The sequence below is a fragment of the Ixodes scapularis genome, unplaced genomic scaffold (genome assembly GCF_016920785.2).
Source record: "Ixodes scapularis isolate PalLabHiFi unplaced genomic scaffold, ASM1692078v2 PGA_scaffold9__187_contigs__length_104089568, whole genome shotgun sequence".
NCBI classification, from domain to species: domain Eukaryota; kingdom Metazoa; phylum Arthropoda; class Arachnida; order Ixodida; family Ixodidae; genus Ixodes; species Ixodes scapularis.
In genome coordinates, this window is record NW_024609884.1 from 72,883,013 (window position 1) to 72,903,341 (window position 20,329).

General features: G+C 44.1%; 1 protein-coding gene across 1 annotated transcript in view; it reads right to left on the reverse strand.

Annotated features, from left to right (window-relative positions):
• Positions 1-20,329, reverse strand: part of LOC8027160 (MMS19 nucleotide excision repair protein homolog) — a 74,994-nt gene that overhangs the window by 17,275 nt on the left and 37,390 nt on the right. The window contains exons 13-21 of the mRNA XM_029989498.4: positions 16,644-16,722; positions 16,373-16,583; positions 13,094-13,188; positions 10,071-10,190; positions 9,753-9,972; positions 9,623-9,677; positions 5,071-5,379; positions 661-735; positions 441-549 (exon numbers count right to left, since the gene is read on the reverse strand). Of these exons, the coding sequence (XP_029845358.3) occupies positions 441-549; positions 661-735; positions 5,071-5,379; positions 9,623-9,677; positions 9,753-9,972; positions 10,071-10,190; positions 13,094-13,188; positions 16,373-16,583; positions 16,644-16,722 (1,273 nt within the window). The remainder of the gene's footprint in view (positions 1-440; positions 550-660; positions 736-5,070; positions 5,380-9,622; positions 9,678-9,752; positions 9,973-10,070; positions 10,191-13,093; positions 13,189-16,372; positions 16,584-16,643; positions 16,723-20,329) is intronic.

The following is a 20,329-nucleotide window of genomic DNA, read 5'->3' on the forward strand; positions in this document are numbered from 1 at the left end:
AGTGGCGAGGGAAGTGTCCAGCCTTCACTTGTATGCACAAGGGTTACACAGACTTATGAATGCACTTCAGGTTTGTCATCCGCAGCCATGACACACATAAAGAGAAAAGGGGAATTTACCCATTTCGCTGGAAAGCCCCCCCCAAAAGATCTAACCACTGTTTGGGACCCAGGTCTTGTCTTTTTCTGAGGAAAGTCAACCAACAGCAGACAGTAATAGTGAAGCTCTTGGTGTACTCTATGACCCCAAAGGGTTCACAAAGAAGCTTGTGTCCATAATAATAAGACAGAAATGCATGTATTTTCCCAGTTCGTTGCTAAACTCTAGCTGTCCATGATCCAGACTGTGGGTTTCTACATTAACGAGGCAGATTTGCATGAGGAAGGGCGGTCCATTAACGGGTCCCTATTAACAAGACATCACTGTATTGCTTTTCTCACCTTTGTTTGTGGCACTATTGAAACCCTGGATGAGGATTGGTGCAGTCTCAACGAAGAACCTCTGTGGATGCAAAAGCCGTAGTACACAGTGTCCTTCGCTTGTCAGCACCTTCAACACAAACAGCAAAAGTTGAGCATTCGAGTTCACCCAATTTCGTGCCGTCTTGTCAACGACCAAATGGAGATGCACAGGGACGGCCATACATAAAAAGAAACTTACAACTGGCTGTAAAATCACGTCGAAGCCTTCTGCTGTATGCCTTCCAACATTCTCGTCCCTCAGCAGTTGTTCAAGCTGAAAATTATGTTGTTGTTTTTTTAAATTATTCATGTGCTTATTTTATTTAATAGTAGTATGCTCGAGAGATGGTGAGAAGAGGTAACACAAATCTCTCAATATTGTGCCAACCAATCTACAAGGTGTCACCGAAAAAAAAGCTTGTTTTTTTCGCCGCAAAAACAAACCACTATTGTAAAATCTTGAGAGATGCCCCACCCCCAAAAGGTGACCCACCCCTATTTTTGGCTTGATTTGCTATTTTCTTTAGAAGATAGCCCACTCCTAGTAGTCATACTGTTCGGATCAATGATTACCTCAACGTAAATGCGTCTAGTTAGCTATGGTGGGACATAAGCGAACATTGCCGACTGGGAAGTACAGTCATTTTTGCTTCGTTCCCCCTCGCCGCGATAACAAGTGTGACAGACACATGATGTAAAAAGAGCATTTTTTTAACTTTTCTTGATTGCACACCGAAAAATAGCCCACTTCTTATTTTCACAAAATTTTCTCTCTCGGTTTTAGGTGGGTATTTAGGTATCTTAAGGGATTTTAAGGTACTTGCCGAACACATAGTGCTAGCAGTCCAGACCTGATGCCAAATTTACAGAACTAACCGTTGTCTTATTCAAAAGTTATAGGCAATTTTTGGAAATTTTCAATAGAAAAATGACGGCTGAAGCCCACAAATACATGGAGCTGAATGGCATCAGCTACCAGGAATGGGCCCCATTTTCCCACTGAACTTCCCAAAAAAACACAGCTTTTTATAAGGTAACGGTTAGTTCTGAAACTCGCATCTAGTCCGGACCACTGTGCTACATTTGAGCAGAGACTGTGTGTTTGGCAATGCATAATTAATTTTTGCAATGAAAAACACACTGTAAATATTTTCTTGTGTAATTAATTTTTGCAACGAAAAACACACTGTAAATATTTCAGGGGGACACACTGTATAGACCATTCCACTAAAAAGAGCAAAGAGGAAAATGACCTCTCTCCTCTCAACCTGGCACATTGTTTGCTCTGCAGACTGGGCAGTACCCGACGTCCGGTTGGCGTGCAAACACAATTGAAAATCACGTCGTTTCGGCGAAAATGCGCGGATTTACACGTGCAAGTTAATGTAAAATGTTGTACCCGATAAAGAGACTAACCAGGCACAATCCTGTTTGTTGTCACCTGCCAAGCAAATAAAAAAAAAAGTAAATACAACTTTGGAAAAAGTGTGGTTGGTCCGTCATCGCCGGTGAAAAGTGAATGCGGCTGCAGCAGATTTTTGCAAGTGAGTGTTCATACTGATTTTGGCATTTAGCAACTATAGACCTATTTCGCAAGGGCGCTGCCATCTTGAAATATTGCCACTTACAGTATGGGTGAAAACATTGTTTTGCCGTCGCCACGCCAATAGAATACATTTAAGATATAAGCTATAACCGCCACCCATTCTCGAAATGTCTCCCCTTTATATTTTTACTAATTACAGGCTGAAATGTTTCATTATTTTTTTGTCGCCCATACCGGATATACCTATCAGGTGGCTTGGGACGAGAGTAAGCAAAAGAGGTCTATATGTGGGAAGTCTAGGCTAAAAAAAAGAGAAAGGAAAACATGCTCTTTAAGTATGAAACAACAACTGCACAACTTGTATTTGAACAAACAATGAATCCACACATTGCCTGCTAGCCTTGGATATGAAGACCTTATAGGGCTTACATTATTGCAGATGTTTGTGGTGATCTATTTCTAACCAAAATAACTTTTTGTGATGTTTACACGTAGGTGGTACATGGAAAGCAACTAATGAGTGGGCAATTGACTTCAACGCACCGCCGAAAACCTAACCTCGACCTGATGGCGTTTCCTTGGCTAACAAAATCCTATTACATATGGCTAGTAACACACAAGGAAAATCACTCTGGGTTTTAATGTTTCTGACCCTGGGGCAAGAAAAAGTTTACACTTGCATGGCATTTCACAAAAACCAAGCAAGGCTTTTTTTCAAACTCGGAACTGCATAATCAGGTTTAGAGTGATGGAAGCAGCATTTGAACCTTTTGTAGCAGGTTCTGTAGCATTCAAAATATTGGTATGGAACAGCCGCCGACGCTTTTGGAGCAGATGCAAATGAAAAAAAAAAAAAAGTGATTGCATATCTAAATGAGTTTTTCTGTGATAATGATTGCCAGCTCCCCTTTGATACTGGAGCATATTACTTATCACATTTCGTGCTAAAAATAAATAGGATGCAAAAAGAATAAATAGCTTTCTTTTTTTAAATAAGGCCCGAGTGGAGTCATTTAAAATGGGCACTAAAAATGGTTGAAAAATAAATCATAGCCCAACCCTTCAGTTGCGATAAAGCCCCCCTCCCATCCCCGTTCTACACTTGGTAGTTTAATTGGCCTGTAAATATAATTTCTGCAAAATGCCTGCAAAAACCAGCATATCTGGTTTTTGCAGACCAGCACCAATAAAAACGCGTCCCCCAAGTTTTATGAACCTGCCAAACTCAAAACTTTAATATCATAAACTACAAAAACAACCACCGACAAATATACACTGCTCTTCAGCGGCGTTGGAACTAGAGTTAAATCAAAGTTAGCTGCTCGTTCATTCGACAACTGCACAAGAACTACCGTAATTATTCAAAAATTCAAAATGCCAGAAAAACGCGTGTTTTTTTGGCATTTTTTTACAATTATTATTAGAGATTATTTTGCAATGAAGACAAAGAAGGTCGGTCTGTAATAATCCTGAGAATGAATTCCGTGCCTATTGAGCTAACCCTCCGACACATCAGCCGCTGCTTTTAGCACTCCGGTGTAAAGTGGTGAAGCCCGACGCATGCACGCTCATATGTGGTGAGATGTAGTGAAGGTTGACGGGAGCGGCACAGGTGCCACGGGACTCTGCAGTCATGGCACGAAGTACACATGATAATCGAGTGATTTCACCAGGAGCACAAGATCCTGGTTCTGTCTTATCACAGTATACCACCATCTTACTATTTTGCAAAGTTTTCTCGAGACTTCTAGTCCTGACCTCGCAGACATCATCTGGTAATTTAGACAATGTCGACGATCAACTGGCCAGTGCATCAACCTGCCAGAGTGACTGACGAACAATCCCTATACTTGTTGTTTCACCTGAAGTCGACACTACAGCTGACTCTACGAGCCAATGGGACCAATCAAACAGCATAAATGCATGACATCATGACATTCATCTCCCTATACATGTTTTTTCATCGGCTAAACCAATCGGGTGCAGTGAGACACTTTTAAAATGTGTGTTCAAGGTTGTATGCGTTCAAGCTTTCGATTGTGCTCAGACCTAAGATAAAACAAATTATATGGCGAGTAACGCCGTGAAATATATTCATACCATTTTTTTCCCCTTCTGCTTTTCGAAATATTTGGGCCGACCAATAATAAATTATTTTTATATTTTGCTTTAAGCCCATCCTGGCATAGGTATGGTTTAGTTTTGAGCAAAAATGACGCTTTGGCTAGAGATGTAGCAGACTTCCTTACATGGTGCAATATGGCACAAATGGCGCAGCACTTCCATCACTGGGATTATATTTTCTACAGACGCAATAGACGCAGCGGTTGAGTGTAGTACAGCCAGTGAATGCCATTGCTACTGAAGTAACCAAATGAAGGTACGCTAGCTCATTGTTTACTGAAATAAGAGAACAGATCACAATAGACTGCACCAGGAGTAGTCGTAAATGTTATAGAGATGCGAACCACCTCACAGCGGCAGCAGCGAGGGAGCATTAGATATTTAATACACCCCGTGGGGACTGGCCAAAAATGGAGAATGGCCGGTTTGTCGACTGCCATAGGGATCGGGTGCGTGCCCTCTCCCTCTTTTACCGCGCCCCATTCATAGAAATGCCCGGATGTAATAAAATGTCACCGCCCTGAGAGCACTGAGTGGAATGGTCTATATAACATGCTCAAACAGTATTGCTGCACAGACAAACAAAAACATATTGGGAACAGTAAAAGTACTCGTTAGTGGGCTAGTTGGTGATGACTGTTTTGAACCATGGTTAAAAGCGCTAAAAAGACAGTGTTTGTCTTCTCTTGTGTTCCCTTTTTTTAGCACTTTTAACAATGGTTCAAAACAAAGTATTGGGAACATGAGGCAGACATGTGCAACTCAAAAAAAACAATAACAGAAGGTACTATATAGTACATACAATTTTTTTTATAATGAGCTTGTGCAATGGAAACTCAAATAACATAAAACGATAACATCCTAGAATGCAAACATTAAATTTAATTGCTCTTTGGAGGGATACAGCCATTCCTTTGCCCTTCGATGAACCAGTCTCACCAAATTTGTGTACTTTGCCAAATCCGGATATCCTCTGAGCAGCAACCCTTTTGTGACCCACAGCAGCAGGTCTGCTTTTGCAAGGGTCCACTGTGGCTGCCAAGAGGACTGCAGGCATTGCAGCACTTTCTCCACGTCCCCGGCAGTCAGCTTATTGACGAGTCCCGCGAGGCATTTGCCAGCAAGATGGCTGGAATCGTGGAGCCGGCCGTCGGAGAGAAGTTGCACCAGACGTTCGTCTGCTGACATTGCTTCCCTTGGCATGTGGCAGATCACAGACTGGACCAGCAACAGAAGGGGCTGGCTTGGCTATGGTGGAGCACAAAAGGGGGGGGGGGGGGGGTGTTACACAAGCTTGAGGACAGTTTATTGGCCTTATGCCACACAACAAGCGGCGGTCGGCGACCCACCATTCGTGGGAGTGGGCTGCAGCCCAGATCCTAGTGGCCTTTCATGTTTGAAAGGTTTCCACAAAATCGAAGCCATCAACGAGCTCTCCGAGTAGATTGTTGTGACAAAACCTGCCTGTACTACATGCAGAAATATTTTTCTGTTAAGTCTTTAAGAAAAAGCAATGAGAGAGGCACATTACGAACTAAAAACATTGCAAAAGAAGAAAAAGTTTAGTGTAAGTTTTTTTGTTTTTATCCATTACTCTGTTGCATATAATGTTAGAAAGGAAGTAGTGGGGCTCGTGCTAAAGAGCCCCGTGCATCTCGTGTTTGATGAAACGCTGCTTTGAACAATCTGGCAGAAGCCATCATAGCCGACCTTACCTCAGTGTACCGACCTTACCCATTGATTCATCCATAGTCTCAAAATATTGTGAGCAAGGATTCAGACCAAGTGGAACAGGCTGCTGCCCAGAAAAATTTTAATTTACAACCGCCTGTAGCTAAGCTCGAACCTGAGCTAGCTAAAGGCTGAATGAGCTTCATAAAGCTCATCCGGCGTGATCATGACTGACGAAGTTTGATGAATGGAATGCGGGTCAATGATGATGACAATGATGAGAAGCGTGGTAATGACATCCTCGTACAGGATGTTTAATTCTGAATTTAACAGATTTAAAAAAGAAAGTTGTGAAAGCTACACTACAGTAAAACCTTGTTATAACAAAATTGGATATAACAAACTAATGGATATAACAAAGCAATCATAATTCCCCTTGCTTGCTAATAGTGGGAAGAAATGAACATTGGCTAAAACAAACTAAAATAATTACGACCGCTCCTTCAACTTTGCTATAACGAGGTTTTACTGTAATGCAGTCTGTACAGGTGAGTTACACGGCCCAGGGGCTAATCATCACGATAAGACGAATAATTAATAAAAATTTGTTGATTAACTTTTTAATTAGTGCAAATAACCATACATCCAGTTTTAAATTTGCCAAGTATCATTAAAAACTACTACCGTAAATAAATTTTAAAAAAAAATTTTGAGCATGTAAAAAGAACGGTGGTGCGCTAAAGATACCACTTGCACTAAGGTGCAAGACTGACAGTGCAAAAACGCAGCTGATAAAAAACGAAAAACTTTGCGGGCACATCTCATTTGAATGCATTTTTGGGACCAAAAAAAAACGAAGCATGTGCACCAAATCTTTCTACAATAGATTGATTCAGTAGTTTTCAATGATGCTGTACAAGTTTCCAATTTAAACCATCTATTTATTTTCGCTACTTAAAAGTTAAGCAACCAATTTTAGTTAATTATCTGACTTATCGTGACAGTTAGTCCCTATATAATGTCCCCCTGGCAATAGAACTCGCCTGTACAGAGCGCATTAGTGTATCTTTCACAGCCTTTTTTTAGAAACTTCTGTTATAGGCCAACCAAAAGCAGAAAGGAGGAGGCTCTCCCTCAATTCCTCCTTTCCATTCGAGAAAGGAGGGGGTCCTCCTCCTTTCTGCGGGGAGTAGCTCAAAGACCCGCTCCTGTGGGGAGAGTTGAAAAGAAGAGTGTGAGAGGGAATGGAGAGAAGGAAACTGGGAACTGGTTTTCTTCCTGGCAGTAGACGATTCTGCAGGTCTTAAAGGGACAGTGAGAGTGCATTTATGACTGCCAAGGTTTTTATTTGTTCATGACACATGAGAGCCCAACTACCCAGAACATAATTTGAGGCTTGAAATTCATTTTCTTTCTGCCCGAAAATCGCCGATCAGAACTGGCCGGTTTGAGTCGCGCTCAATCTCTTCGCTGCAGTCACGTGCCATTTTCTATGGTTTAGACACGACCACCAAATATAATCAAAGTCGTGGGTCATCGAAGCCACCCACTCAATAATCAAGATAGAAAAAGAAATATGATACCCATTTTTGTGACTTCTAAAACGCTGCAAAAGGGCTGATTGAAAAAAAAAAAAAGTTGCACAGCCACATAAATTTTGGCAACGCTCTCCTCCTCTATATTGCTTTATACCCCCGTCCAGTTTCGGTTTTGATTTTCAGCAGTTGCATTTTTTTTGCTTTACTGAAAATATATGTGACGATGTAGAGAAATAATAAATGAGTAGTCTTCCGACATCATTATTAATCGCCTGGCAAAAAAATTAAAAACATATTTGGGGGTGTCAGTGTCCCTTTAAAGGGGCGATGCAATTTTTCCACTTTCAATAAATACAGCTTGCAATTATTCCTTCACATTTATACCCTATCAAACACATGTTGCTTTTTTTTTTCTACGCAATGGCAGCCGCAGAAAAAATTTTAGGAAAACGAACACCGTTTATGTCTTCAACTCGCAGCCAGAAAAAGTGGCCACGTGATCTGGAGCCGATTATATGCCGCCAAAGTTTTCAACATAGTCCTGCATTGGGGTTGGCAGAGCACAGGGCGCGCGCGGAGTTCCACGCATTGTTAAAGGACACATGCAAAGGAAAAAAAAAATTTTTTTCAACGGCTTAGATGGGAAAAGGATGTCATAAAATTATTTTACAACAAAGAAAAACAATTTTTAGAGCTTTATTTACGGCGCTATACGAATTTGTAGTTGGCGCCAGCTGGCGCCGCAAAAAAGTGGCCCTTATTTATCACGTGATTCGCCCTTATTCATCACATGGTGCTTGCGCTCTTTCGGAAGCTTCCTATGGCCTCTGAAAGTAACTTATTCATCTTTGTTTGAAGTATAACAAAAAACTAAGATGAATAGGTAACTTTTAGAGCCCAAAGGAAACTCGTGAAAAAGCGCAAGCAGATGTGATAGACCTGTGCGCCGGTCAGATGACGGCAGCGGCGCCCCGAAGCAGACAAACTTGTGCGGCGGCGGCGACGCCGGCGTGGAGAAACGTGCTGTCAGCGTGCGGTGGCGGCGTGAGTTTGCGGCGGCGGCGACGCAGCGCACAGGCCTACCAGTTCATTTCCTTTGCATGTGTCCCTTTAAGGGTCGGCTATCCCCGTCGTCCCAGCAATTGGACACGAGTCACTACCTGAATGCATGGCGAGGCATTTAGTGTCACGAGTCAAAATCGAATGCCTACGCATTCCTCGAGTCCACTGTATGAGCAGCATTTAAACATTGTTACAGCAGGAATCGCAAAGCTTGATGACGCACTCCGGAGGATCGCATTGTTGGCATTGTCCCCGCAGCTCCGTCATAAAGTTTTGCGAAGGAGAGACTACGAGAAAAAGACCGCTTTTATCCTTGGCATTCCAGCACAACGAAGACTCTTTTTGGTCAGTGGCATTGCAGTCGAATATTCTTGGGTTCCACTACTGCCAGTAAACTGGTGAGAAACCTTTCTACCCAATATCGTTGCAGGGCCCCTTTAAGGGACACTGGATTCTGAAATCGTCTATTTATGGTGATAACTCAATTTATGGGCTCTAAGCATCCTAAAAAACCCGAAATCACACTCATAAGTGGCCGATTTCCCTATTTAATATCTAATCAAAGATTGTGACACAGCCCTCTCTCTGCGTTTCGGAGCAGACACCAGGGGGTGCCATCAGACGGCGTTTTCTCAAATAATTGCTGTATACGACTAATGTCTCCTACACTTAACAATTTGACATTTCTATCAAAATATAATACGCAATGGGCCTAAAAAGAGCAATAATAGTAACGTTCATAATCACCACGCAATGAACTATTTCACACAATTAACCATTTTCATTCATCAATATTTGTTAAAATAGTGCGGACCCGATCCGATCCGGTCCGATCACCCCCCCCCCCCCCCCCTTCCCCCCCTTCAAAAAGAGAAAATAGTGCCCGTGTATTTCTATTATTGCGAGTTTCCTAGGACGTCTTGCCATTTAGAACTGATCATTTTTATTGACTAAAGCAAAACAATATGCCATCAAAAATAAGCTTCTACAAAAAGCACTTGAGTGCCCCAAGCTTAAGCTTAAAATGAAACACCCTGTACACAACCCATTCATAAAGATCCATTTGACTGAATAATTTCCAGCAAATATATATCTCCACAAAACTTGCAAGATTTCAATAATCTTTGTTTAAATCCCATGCACACAGGCTTAAATCATATGCACACAGGTTTAAACCATGAGCACACTTCTCGATAATGTCATAAAAAACACAAACTCACAATATTTGCTTTCAGGCAGGTCTCCAATATAGTGGAATAGATTTCTCGAATGTCACTGAAAAGTGAAAAGCGGGGTTTAGCATCTCTCACTTCAAGGTGGGTGGTTTACAAATGAAAAGGTAACACCAACCTTGCACTACACATCTGAGCTAGTTTCTGCACCAACAATGATGCCTCCACGAAATCCTCAATGGCAGCAGTTCGCTGTTCTGATCCAAGGCTCTCAATCCAAGTTGCAACCACACTCCGCAGCAGAGCGGCATGGTGGACAGTCGTTCCGCATTTCTCCGCTCGGCAAACGACATCCAACAGATACTTGGCCAGCAGCTTCTGATAGGGAGCTCTATTATCTGGCCACAAAATAATGAATGCACCAAGAAGCCCACTTAGGGGGCGGTTTCCGAGAGTTTGCAGCAATCCAAGAAACTGCAGACGAAAAAAAACTCACCACGAATGGAGCTCACAAAGCTCTCTGTAAGGCTAGGAAGCATGAAGGAGAGGGACAACGTGTTGCTCGCACATGCCGTGCTCATTCTGAGAACCCGTTCCGTCTTTGTGGGATGATATCCTGATGGGAGAAAGTGCGGCCATGTGATTGCTGCGCCATTTGTGCCAAACTTCACCGAAGTGCTCAGCATTTCACTTTATTAACACTGAAAATATATAATAACTCAGGCCCCGCTATACAGCCAGATCATTACTGTAGGTGTGTGCAAATTTTCGGAACTTTCCATTATCGCTTCAAATTACATACAACTTGATTCGATCTATGTATTGAATGCTGGCAGTACTCTGAAGTCTCGCAGTATTTCTCATGTTCATAGTCTGTTTTGGTGGGTTGGCTAGATTTGTTAAGTGCACTTCACCGCGAAGAAGGCATAGCGAATTTGCATATCTTGCTTCGCCGCAGCACACCCGCGTGCTATGAGGAAGCACAGAGTGGGATGCTGCACATGCAGGCATTGACTATACTTATAAAGAAAGAACTTTGAGGGTGCTGATGTAACAACTCTACCTTGCAGTAAACATTCCTGAATACCGTAAAATCCCGAGATAGCCCACCTAAAATCAAGAGCAAATCAGGAGAAAATATGGAGTGGGCTAACTTTCGGTGTACAATCAAGAAAAGTTGAAGATGCACATTCAAGAAGAATGGGGCAACGAAGCCAAGATGACTACTTCCCAGTCATCAATGATTGCTTATATCCTACCATAGCTAATTAGCCGCATTTATGCCGAGGCCATCATTGATTGGAACACTACTATTACTAGAAGTGGGCTATCTTTCGGTGTTTAAAAAGATATAGCAAATCAAGCAAAACATAGGGGCGGGTCATATTTCGGGAGTGGGGGATCTTACAGAAAAAATGCAGCTAGTGTTTATGATAGACTGCAATATTTTGGCATATTTTCTTTTCTAATTTGAGATTTAGCCAAGATTTAGTATTGCGAGAAGCTTTATTTGGACTGCTCTATAGGTTTAATTTTTATGCCAACTCTTTTGTTTACTTATCACCTTTGCATCGGCCATATCCGTGCATTGACGAAGTCATAAGAGTAAATTAAAACTAAATTTGATGAAGCAGTGGATGTAAGCTTGGTAATAACAGTAATAGGTTTGGCTGGATTGTTTTAAGAATGCATTGTTGACGTTCATATGCCTAATTTTCTCGTCATGAAGTTCTACACATAAAATGCAAATGATTTTCACAACCAGATGAGAAAAGCTCCGTTTTTAATCCAAATTAAGAATTGCAGTTTTGCTAGAACCTTTAAAACAGTGGTTCTCAAATGGGGTTCTGCAGACCTGCTGGGGGTCCACAAAGCCCTCACCTCAACCCTAAAGCCCCCCTCCCTCTTTTCTTGAAAAGAAAAAAAATAAATTTGGAATTGACCCTGGCTAGGTGGCGCAAGCTACAGCCTGCTATAAAGGGTACAGCCATTACCATCTATCCATCCATTTACTTGATGCTTCTCGCTTCCCCTGTCTATAACAGTAAGGATGCACTTTTCACACTGCAATTAGTTGTCTTATTTTATATACTCCCCATTCCCCTTCTACTGCCTGGCATGGGGTCCCCCATCGCTTTGGCGGGTGTCCAAGGGGTCCCCGACACATCCATACTTGAAAACCACTGCTTTAGAACTTGCATGAAACATCCATTTCGAGGGTCAATATTATTCTAACATTATTCCCATGGAATATGAAATTTGATTTACCTTTGAGTTCATACCTAAAATAGTTCACTGTTGTTGCCATGCCATGCCTGGTGCCTCTGCATGCAACTGAACAGCTAGCTAGAGCTGTGTTTGAGGGAATCAAATCTGCTGTGGAATTTAAAGGGCAACTCCGCTCAATTCCGAAGATTTCGGGATAATGATTGATTTCGAATTAAAAAAGCCCTAGTAAAACACACTACGTCGTTTGCTTCACGAAAAATGGGATATATATTTTTAAATCTGATTTTAAACACGAGCGGAAATCGAAACCGAAACTTCGGCTCCGCCCGGCAACATTGGCCTCGGGTTGCCAAGTACATGGCCATCACGGGGTACGAGATGTCACGGATCCTCGGCCCAACGACGGGCGGGATTGGGGCGGGCGTGTGGCAGGCGCGAGTGTCGTCTGCACCGCACTCTTCGCCACGCTTTGGCGTCTACGGCAATCGACGACGTCTGCACAACTGCGGCATAAGTGTGCGCGCACGTGGTGTCCGTAGTGTGGACGAAACTCCGAGAGACAATAATCACAATCGGTGAGACGACGACGGCGGTTTGTGACGCGGAAGACAGTGGTAACGGCGGAACCACGGCGGGCGGCCGGACGGCTCCCAAGAAACGCGCTGCGCAGGCGCGTTACGTCAATCATGTGGACACTGCTGAGCGCCGAGAGGCAACGTTGCTGACGTCATGCGCTACGCTCGCCCGGAGAAGTGAAAACAAGCAAAAGGGGGCCATGTAGATGGCGTTTAGCTCAATGTTGGCTCCGCCCATGCCGTAGCCTTGACTGCGCTGTTTGTTGCGCCTGAATTCGCCCGCTCAAGTCAGCCGATTTCGGCAACTTGGCGAGTTGCAAAGTTTGCCGGACCGTTTAAGAAACATTTAGACAGAACTGCGTCGTAAGATTTCACGTGTGGTCTTCCTAGGTGATACTGAAGAGGACTGCATTGTTTTTTCAAAACCAAAAATGAAGCGAAGTTGCCCTTTAAGCTAACAAAAGGTTCCACAGAACTGCTAAGGTAAAGTAGACAGTGTCTTCTATAGTTGGACAAGTCAATACATAAATCTTAACATATCATATTCAGAGTGGTAGGAATGAAAATGAAGTGTGTGCTCGTGCTCCAAAAGTTTTTGCTGCTCCAAAATAGACTTTTGGCTGCCTCACAATGACTTGGACCAATCACACCACTGAAAGTGTGCCAGTGTTGAGTCTGTGATGTTGCGAAAGGAGAAATGTGCTTCCTTTCCTACCTCGACAGATCTCTTCCTTCAACAGAGAAAGCACATCATCTGCAAGGGGCAAGTTGAGCCTCACAGCGGCAGCCAAGAGGTCCCCGTGCTCAGCACTGAAAAAAAGGAAACAACCGGTGCTTTTGTCGCATGAGCAGGAAAAGAGAAACCAACTGCTGCACAAGTTTCAAAAAGTGAATTCCTAACAGATTTCTTCCTTCTTAGCATTTGTATTTATTTTTGCACCAGCAGTACTAAATAAAGAGAGGTTCCACAATCACAGCAAGAATCGTGGAGTGTTGAATTTTGTTAGGAACACAGGAATAGCATCATAAGGATCCTATTTATAACGAACCCAAGAATAGCAAAGTATCAGATATAGCAAACTATTATTTGTTGCACACTCCTGCTGCACTAATTTCAATTAACTTTCAGCCCACATTGAATAAAACAAACTCAAAGTGGCACCACTGAGAAAACAAAACAAAATGCCAAAGCTGAGAAATTTCTCTTGCAAAAATGACCAGAAAGAGGTGTGCCAAAATTTCAGCACAAAATAAAACCTTTATTGTGCTATACCGCAGCACCTTTTGGCTTTAGTCGGCTTCCCCAGGAAAGTTTCCGTCGCACTGCACTCGACAGATTCGGCTTCGCCACATCAGATGCCACGAGCTGGCTCTGCTTTTTTGCATGTAACCTTGGCAACATTGCGGTGGAACATTGGAAGACGAGGAAAAGCAAAAAGCCACGGTAGCTGGGCAAGAATTTGCGCTGCGCCAACCAGCTCTTTAAGGGGTGGTGCTGCTGCTGAAGTGCGTATATGGCTCTGAGTAAGAGTCAGAGCCGTGTATGTGGAGAGTTTGGCCATTCGTTGGGAAGTATAGGAGACAAATGAGGAGGCGCCATTGGCCGAAAGCGGGCTGGGCGTGTTCTAGGGCGTCTTCACAAATTCAAATGTGGCCAATCAAGTCGGAAATAATAACCTGGCGGTGGTTGTGACAAACAAACCTGATAAGTGAGTCGGAGTAACTCTCGGTGACAGAAAATAGGATGCACGTGATGTTTCAATCATGGTCATTCAAAGTCATGGTAGAAGAGCGCGACTAGTGAAACGGTCGACATAATTCGTACGCCAAGCGCTGAGGGCCGGGAATCTGCCGTCCGAACGGTCACGTTCTACTTGAGCAAAACAGAGTTGAGCGGCGCGTACGTTTCTTACAACTTTCTGCATGATCACAATCGAAACATCACGTGCATCCTATTTTCAACCATAAAGGGTTACTACACTTCACTCTTACGCGCTGCGCTAATTAGAACCATATACCAACATATACCTTGGACCAAGAGAGTTTCCCGCTACCACCGCTAGGGGATTCTTTTAGGCTTTTGGTTGGCCAAGGGAGTATGTCTAGCCCACTATCTGCGTCTGGTGCACGCCCTGGCTCTGCCCGCGCCTCCCATTGACCAAACTCTCTGTATACACGGCTCTGGTAAGAGTGTGCCAATCGATGGCCTTGGACAGCGGCTCTTTGGCATCCTTTTTCCGCCCGACGCACGTTATCTATTTCCATTTACTTTCAGTTTCACTGGATTCGTGCAAGTGGGAGCTTCAAGCCCACAGACGTACAATGCAGAATGCACCACTGTGCAAAAGTTGCTTTCCCATTCATTTACTCCCATCCAGTTGCATTATCGGTTGTTGCATTTTCTCCAATCACGTGCATTTTTCGTGGTCTGCGGGAAAAGGTACAAGAGTTTCAAAGACATGCTCACCAGTTGCACCAACTGGAGGTAGTGCATTTCACATATCTCCCCTTTCCTGTTATTCTGTTTTCCCGCAGTGCAAAGAATTAGAAGAAGCGCACTCCCAGACGTGTTCATGTGTCCATTGAACCAAACTATGGATTTGTCATAGTTACTTTGGACCGGAAACTTACAAAAATAGAATAACATAGCATGACAACTATTTTGCGAGTCTAAGTTAGATGCAGGTATCTGTGTTTTTGGATAAATCCGATAAACTCCGAAAAACACTCAGTGTTAAAAATGTTCGACAAATGTCACAATGGCAAAATAAAAAGCACTTTTCCTTTTATCTTGAATTATCGACAAAAGGGACTTTCCTGTTTATCTAGTCAAGGGTTGTACAGTACAATGGGCCAATCTACTTCTGGACCCTGACAAAAGCCACTGTTCCGATTTCCAGATTGAACCACACTATTTGTGCATTTTAGAGGTAGGAGGGGTTGTTTTTTTACAACAGTGAAAGATTTGAACCATTAGATTTCATAAGATGGAGAAGGAAGCTGAATGTTTCATGCAACCAGGGGTTTGGCTATTTCAAAGTACAGACATTTTTTGAATAATTATTGAATTACCGCTTACTTAATTTTTTTTGCCGTCCCGTTGAGTTCATTATAACGAGCGATTACTGTATATAGAACAGGTGCACGGGCTCAAGACCAATATGCATGCTTGAAGGAGGCTCACTTCAAGCACCTGTTGAAGCTCCAGATCGATTTGACGAGCTGTCGCTGTCGGAGCTAAAATCAGGCGATGTGATATCATCCTCCGACACCTCACTGCTTGTTTCATCCAAAACTTTCGCAGGCGACGTAGCTGAATCAGGCAATTCACAAAGCTTTTTCAGGAAGCACCCGACACACGCTCAATGCCATTTTGTAACAAGAGTAGGTTTTGTTTTGCGCCGGTGATTTATTGCTGATAATTCGCTGCCTTACATGAAAAAAAGAAACTACATCGAAATGGAAACTATAGTTCTTCAGCTACCCCCAGATGGCTTAACATGTACCAGTGCACCAAATTTGAATTTTAGCGGCGCGCACAATCCATCGATTATGGCTGATTGATGGCACTTGGGTGCGGTAAGGAAAGGGTTTAAAATAAAATAAGAACAGAGTAAAATTTAACTCAAAATTTTGGAGAATTGGGAATCTAACCAAAAGAAACTCCGATAAACACTGAATTTCTGGCAAAAAATAAACTCCGAAAAACACCCTCTGCATTTCACAAAATATAATCTAAAAAAACACGGAATCCTATCTATATGCTTTATGATCATTACGTTCCATGGGCATAAAATATTGTCACTTTCTTTGTGAATCTCAGATATAAAATAATTCTAGACCTAGCGAACAACTATTTCCGAATCCTGTTGATTTCGTTATAACCGGGTTTGACTGTATATCACATTTGGCATGTTACTGCAAAGGACAAAAATGCCTCCGGAATACGCTGGTAAAATTAAAGAAGAGGAGAATTAGCCGGTTGAGTCCTCACCCGACAGGAGGTGCAGATTCTTGCGTCGCCACCCGCACGAGGGTGGATCTGATGACGTCCAGATTGGTGGCAGTGAGAAGCCCTGGAATGGCGAGAGTGGCACACAGACTGCCTGCTGCACGGAGGGCAAGTTCAGGGTTGCTGTCATCGTTGACCAGGACACACAGCTGGTCTGTCAGCAGGCTCAACTTCAGGCTCAGCTCTCGGCTGGCTGCAACAGGGGGGGTTCTGCTTAGATGGGGAGTTCCAGCTACGAGTTTCGGGCGCTTACTCTCTTCATGGTGGCAAAGGGAGGCATACAGCGAGAGGAGAGCAGTGGTGCTCTCCATGACAAGGACCGGCCTCAAACCCTGGAGAGGAGATGAAAACAACAATGTCATGCCACACAAGTGAAATGATCAGGTGTGCATGGCTATATCGCTGGTTCCCAGACCTCTAAGGCTTTTGTCCGACTATTTCAGACAAAAGAAGGCCTGACCAATTTGGTGGTGGAACAAAAGTGCTTGCAACTATGTATGATAATAACAATGGTGTGGGCCTGACTTGCAACCACTGACCATTTGTGAGCTCAGATAAATTTTTATTTGCCTTTGGGGCCTTTGACAGTATTGATGTGGCCGAATCTTGACAATTTAAACTCGAAGGAGCCCGAAAATTTGTTCGAATTAAACGGAGTTTGAATTAAAAAAAACTCATTGAATCGAGTACTTCTGTGCAGCGCTACGATAAGAAGCACATGATCACTGACCTAGCACATGAGTGACAAGTTCTGGCACATTTATTTACTAGTATAGAACAGGGCACATTACGAAAGGAAGTAATCAGTGGTGCGCGTGCCTCCACGCATTTCTTTTGTCGAAACACAACAAACATTGCTTGGAGCTTGCAGACTGGCTCCAACGTGGCATCTGCATTCTCCTGGCAAGAAAAGTAGCATGTGGTTGTGTCAAGCACCGACGCAACATCAGTTGTACTAGGTGGAGGCATTTCTCCTTTGCTGGCATCAGAGTCTTTGCCGCCGAGGGCTCAAGGGTCCCGAGATGTGGCCTGTACACTGCATATAGCCTGAATGATCTCTGAACAGTGCACCACAGACGCTGTCAGGCAAGCAGTCATTGCCAGACGAAATCTGCACCGCCTCTTCCGCCTCACATCCAGCCGCAAGTTCGCCTAAGCTGCATTTCCATGGTCTCCACCTTGATGGAGTCCCACGCGGTGGCGAGATTGTGAATTGTGCTAAGATAGACGGTGCATGTCTTCTTACTGTTTAGACACAAAAGCATCCTCTCCATGATGTGCCTTCGGTACAAACAAGGTATACAGGTTCTGCATGACAACCATATCCATGGGCTGCAGCATAGCCGTCGTGTTCTTTGGCAGGAACACCAAGCGAATTGCACATAGGCCTTGGACATCACAGTGCACTTGTCTACAAAAACAATATTCCAGCTTTTTGCAGCAAAGTTTCTATCTAGTGCATGGACCCAGTGTGAATAAAAGGTTCATGGTCATCCATGACATTTTGTTGGCAGTGCAATCAACACGAAGGGTCTTCACATTTTTGAAACAGCGAGGCTTAGTCGCTTTGCCGACTATGAAAAACTGGCCGCTCCGCGCCTGTCGCGTTTGCGTACACCATCACCGTTATCCTTTCCTTGCTCCTTTTCCTGCCAGCACAGTCATTGCCTTGAAAAGCGATTGTTTTGTTGGGGAGCAGATTGGCAGCAGAGCGCTGTCTCCTCCGTGTCAAAGGGGTAGTGTAACAAAATTTAACACCGAAGAATCTGCAGTTTGCATTTTTTATGTTTATCTAGGCACAAGTGAGCAAAAAAAATGCCATTTTCCCCTGAGAAAACTGCCATTCTGCTGCATAATCGCAAAGGAAAAAACAAATTATTTGCCGATCTGCAGCCGCCTGTGGAGGATATGGGAACTACGGTGGCACGTCACTGGGGTACACGCAAAGTAAAAAAAACCTGTCCACCTCTGCAGCTACACTTGCTGGGAGCCCCGTGGTGAACAGTCTTTTGAGTTGACTGCTCGACGCGACCTTCGGCGGTGCTAATCTTTGAAAAGTCCACAACTGCGGAGGGAGCAGCTGGGGTGTCTGAAGAGAGAACCCAATAAGAAACCACGTGGTCCCCCAGAAACGTCACTCGAAAGAAGGCGTGAAAGTTGAGGGGCACTTTGACCTTCGATGTGTTTCATTTTTTTTTTAAATAAAAACTAGCGCACACGGGAAAACATGGTTTTCTGTTCTTCGTTCAATAGGTGACACAGGTTAATTTCAGCAGTTAACTGGCCAAAGTCCGAAAATCATTGCACCGCCCCATTAAACACAGCATTGAGCGAGTAGGAGGCAGGGTAATCCTTCAGCTACCCAGAGAGCCACTCTTCGCATTTGGCTGTCGACGTCCGCCTTTTCGCCGCAAAAGGGTCATGAAAGTAAGCCCATGGCGTTTCTTTGAACCGTGATAGCCGCCCTTGCAATGCCGAGAATTCTTCAATAGCCATCTGGCTTGTGAACTCCCTTGTCTTGGCCGCAATTATGGGCTCACTCAGTGGAAGGTTCCTGCTACGAACCCGTTTAATCCACATGACGAGAGCGTCTTCAAGCTGGTGATGTGCCAACGTCCACAGTCTTTTCCTGGAAGGTTGAATTTGCTGCTTTTCATATTCAGCAAAGATGGACTCCCTGTTCTTTATGTACGGTGAAAAAGTGCTCTTCGTGATGTCGTATTTCTTCGCTATTTCCGTCTTGGCAAGGGCGCCTTTGTCAACTTCGTGCAGTATCTCGACCTTTCCCTTGAGGTCCTTTCGTGGGCAATACATGCTACAGCTTTCCATGACGCTTGGAAACGAACTGTCACGCACTCGCCGAAAACACTCAAAGCACAGCACCGTGCAAGAGCAAGATCAAGGACACTTCTGCCACTGCTTCTCCATGTTACTCTACTCTATGCTGCCTTCCACTCTGCCCTCTGCCAGCACCGCACCACAGCTGCAGTGTTCAAGGTCACCACGTGAATGGTTGTCATGGTTACTTGATATGAGAGCAGATCCCGCATGCCCGACGCTACTTGGCGAAGACACATCGATACGTGCCGTTTGAAGTGTGGAGTTGGCGCGATGCTGAGAGCATGGAGAGTGTTGGATAGCCGGGGTTGAAAAACGACGAAGCGCATAAAGAGCGGGAGCTCGGCATCTCGTGCGGGTCTTCGGGCGGACTCAAAACGTATCACTTCATAGCTGAATAAACCCACCTATACTACAAAACATGGTGTCAGAAGTTTTGGGACTCGTCAGCTATCTTCGACGCCAGAAGTGAGTGGCCCAGTTCGCAAGGAACCACCAGGTCTTCCTGACTACATCGTTCAGATCCAGGCCTGCTCATGACGCAATCTGGACAAGCCACTTCATCGGTGCAAGACACCTCCTCGATGCCATATCAGCTCAGCGCTCCTGAACCTTTCAATTTTCATCCGGAACAATGGTTGACATGGAAGCGCCGCTGGGAGCGTTTTCGATCGGCATCTGGATTGCACGTCAAGCCTGAGGCCGACCAGGTAAACTCTCTCATTTACCTGATGCGACCTAAAGCGGAAGAAATTTATGCGACGCTCAACATTCCGACCTCTGAAGCTGAGGACTATTTAACCGTCATCCAAGCCTTCGAGACACATTTCATTGTCAAAAAGAACATTGTCTATGAGCAAGCTATGTTCAATTCTTGCATCCAAAAAGATGGTGAACCAGTCGCGGACTTCATCACGGCGCTGCACACACTGAGCAAGAAGTGTGAGTATGGCCAAATCAACGATGAGCTTATTCGCGATCGTATTGTCGTTGGTGTTTGCGATAAACGACTGTCCATGAAGCTGCAACTAGAGAGTGAATGAACGCTAGAGAGAGCAGTTCTTCTCGCGAAGCAAACTGAAATAGTCGGAAAACAACAGG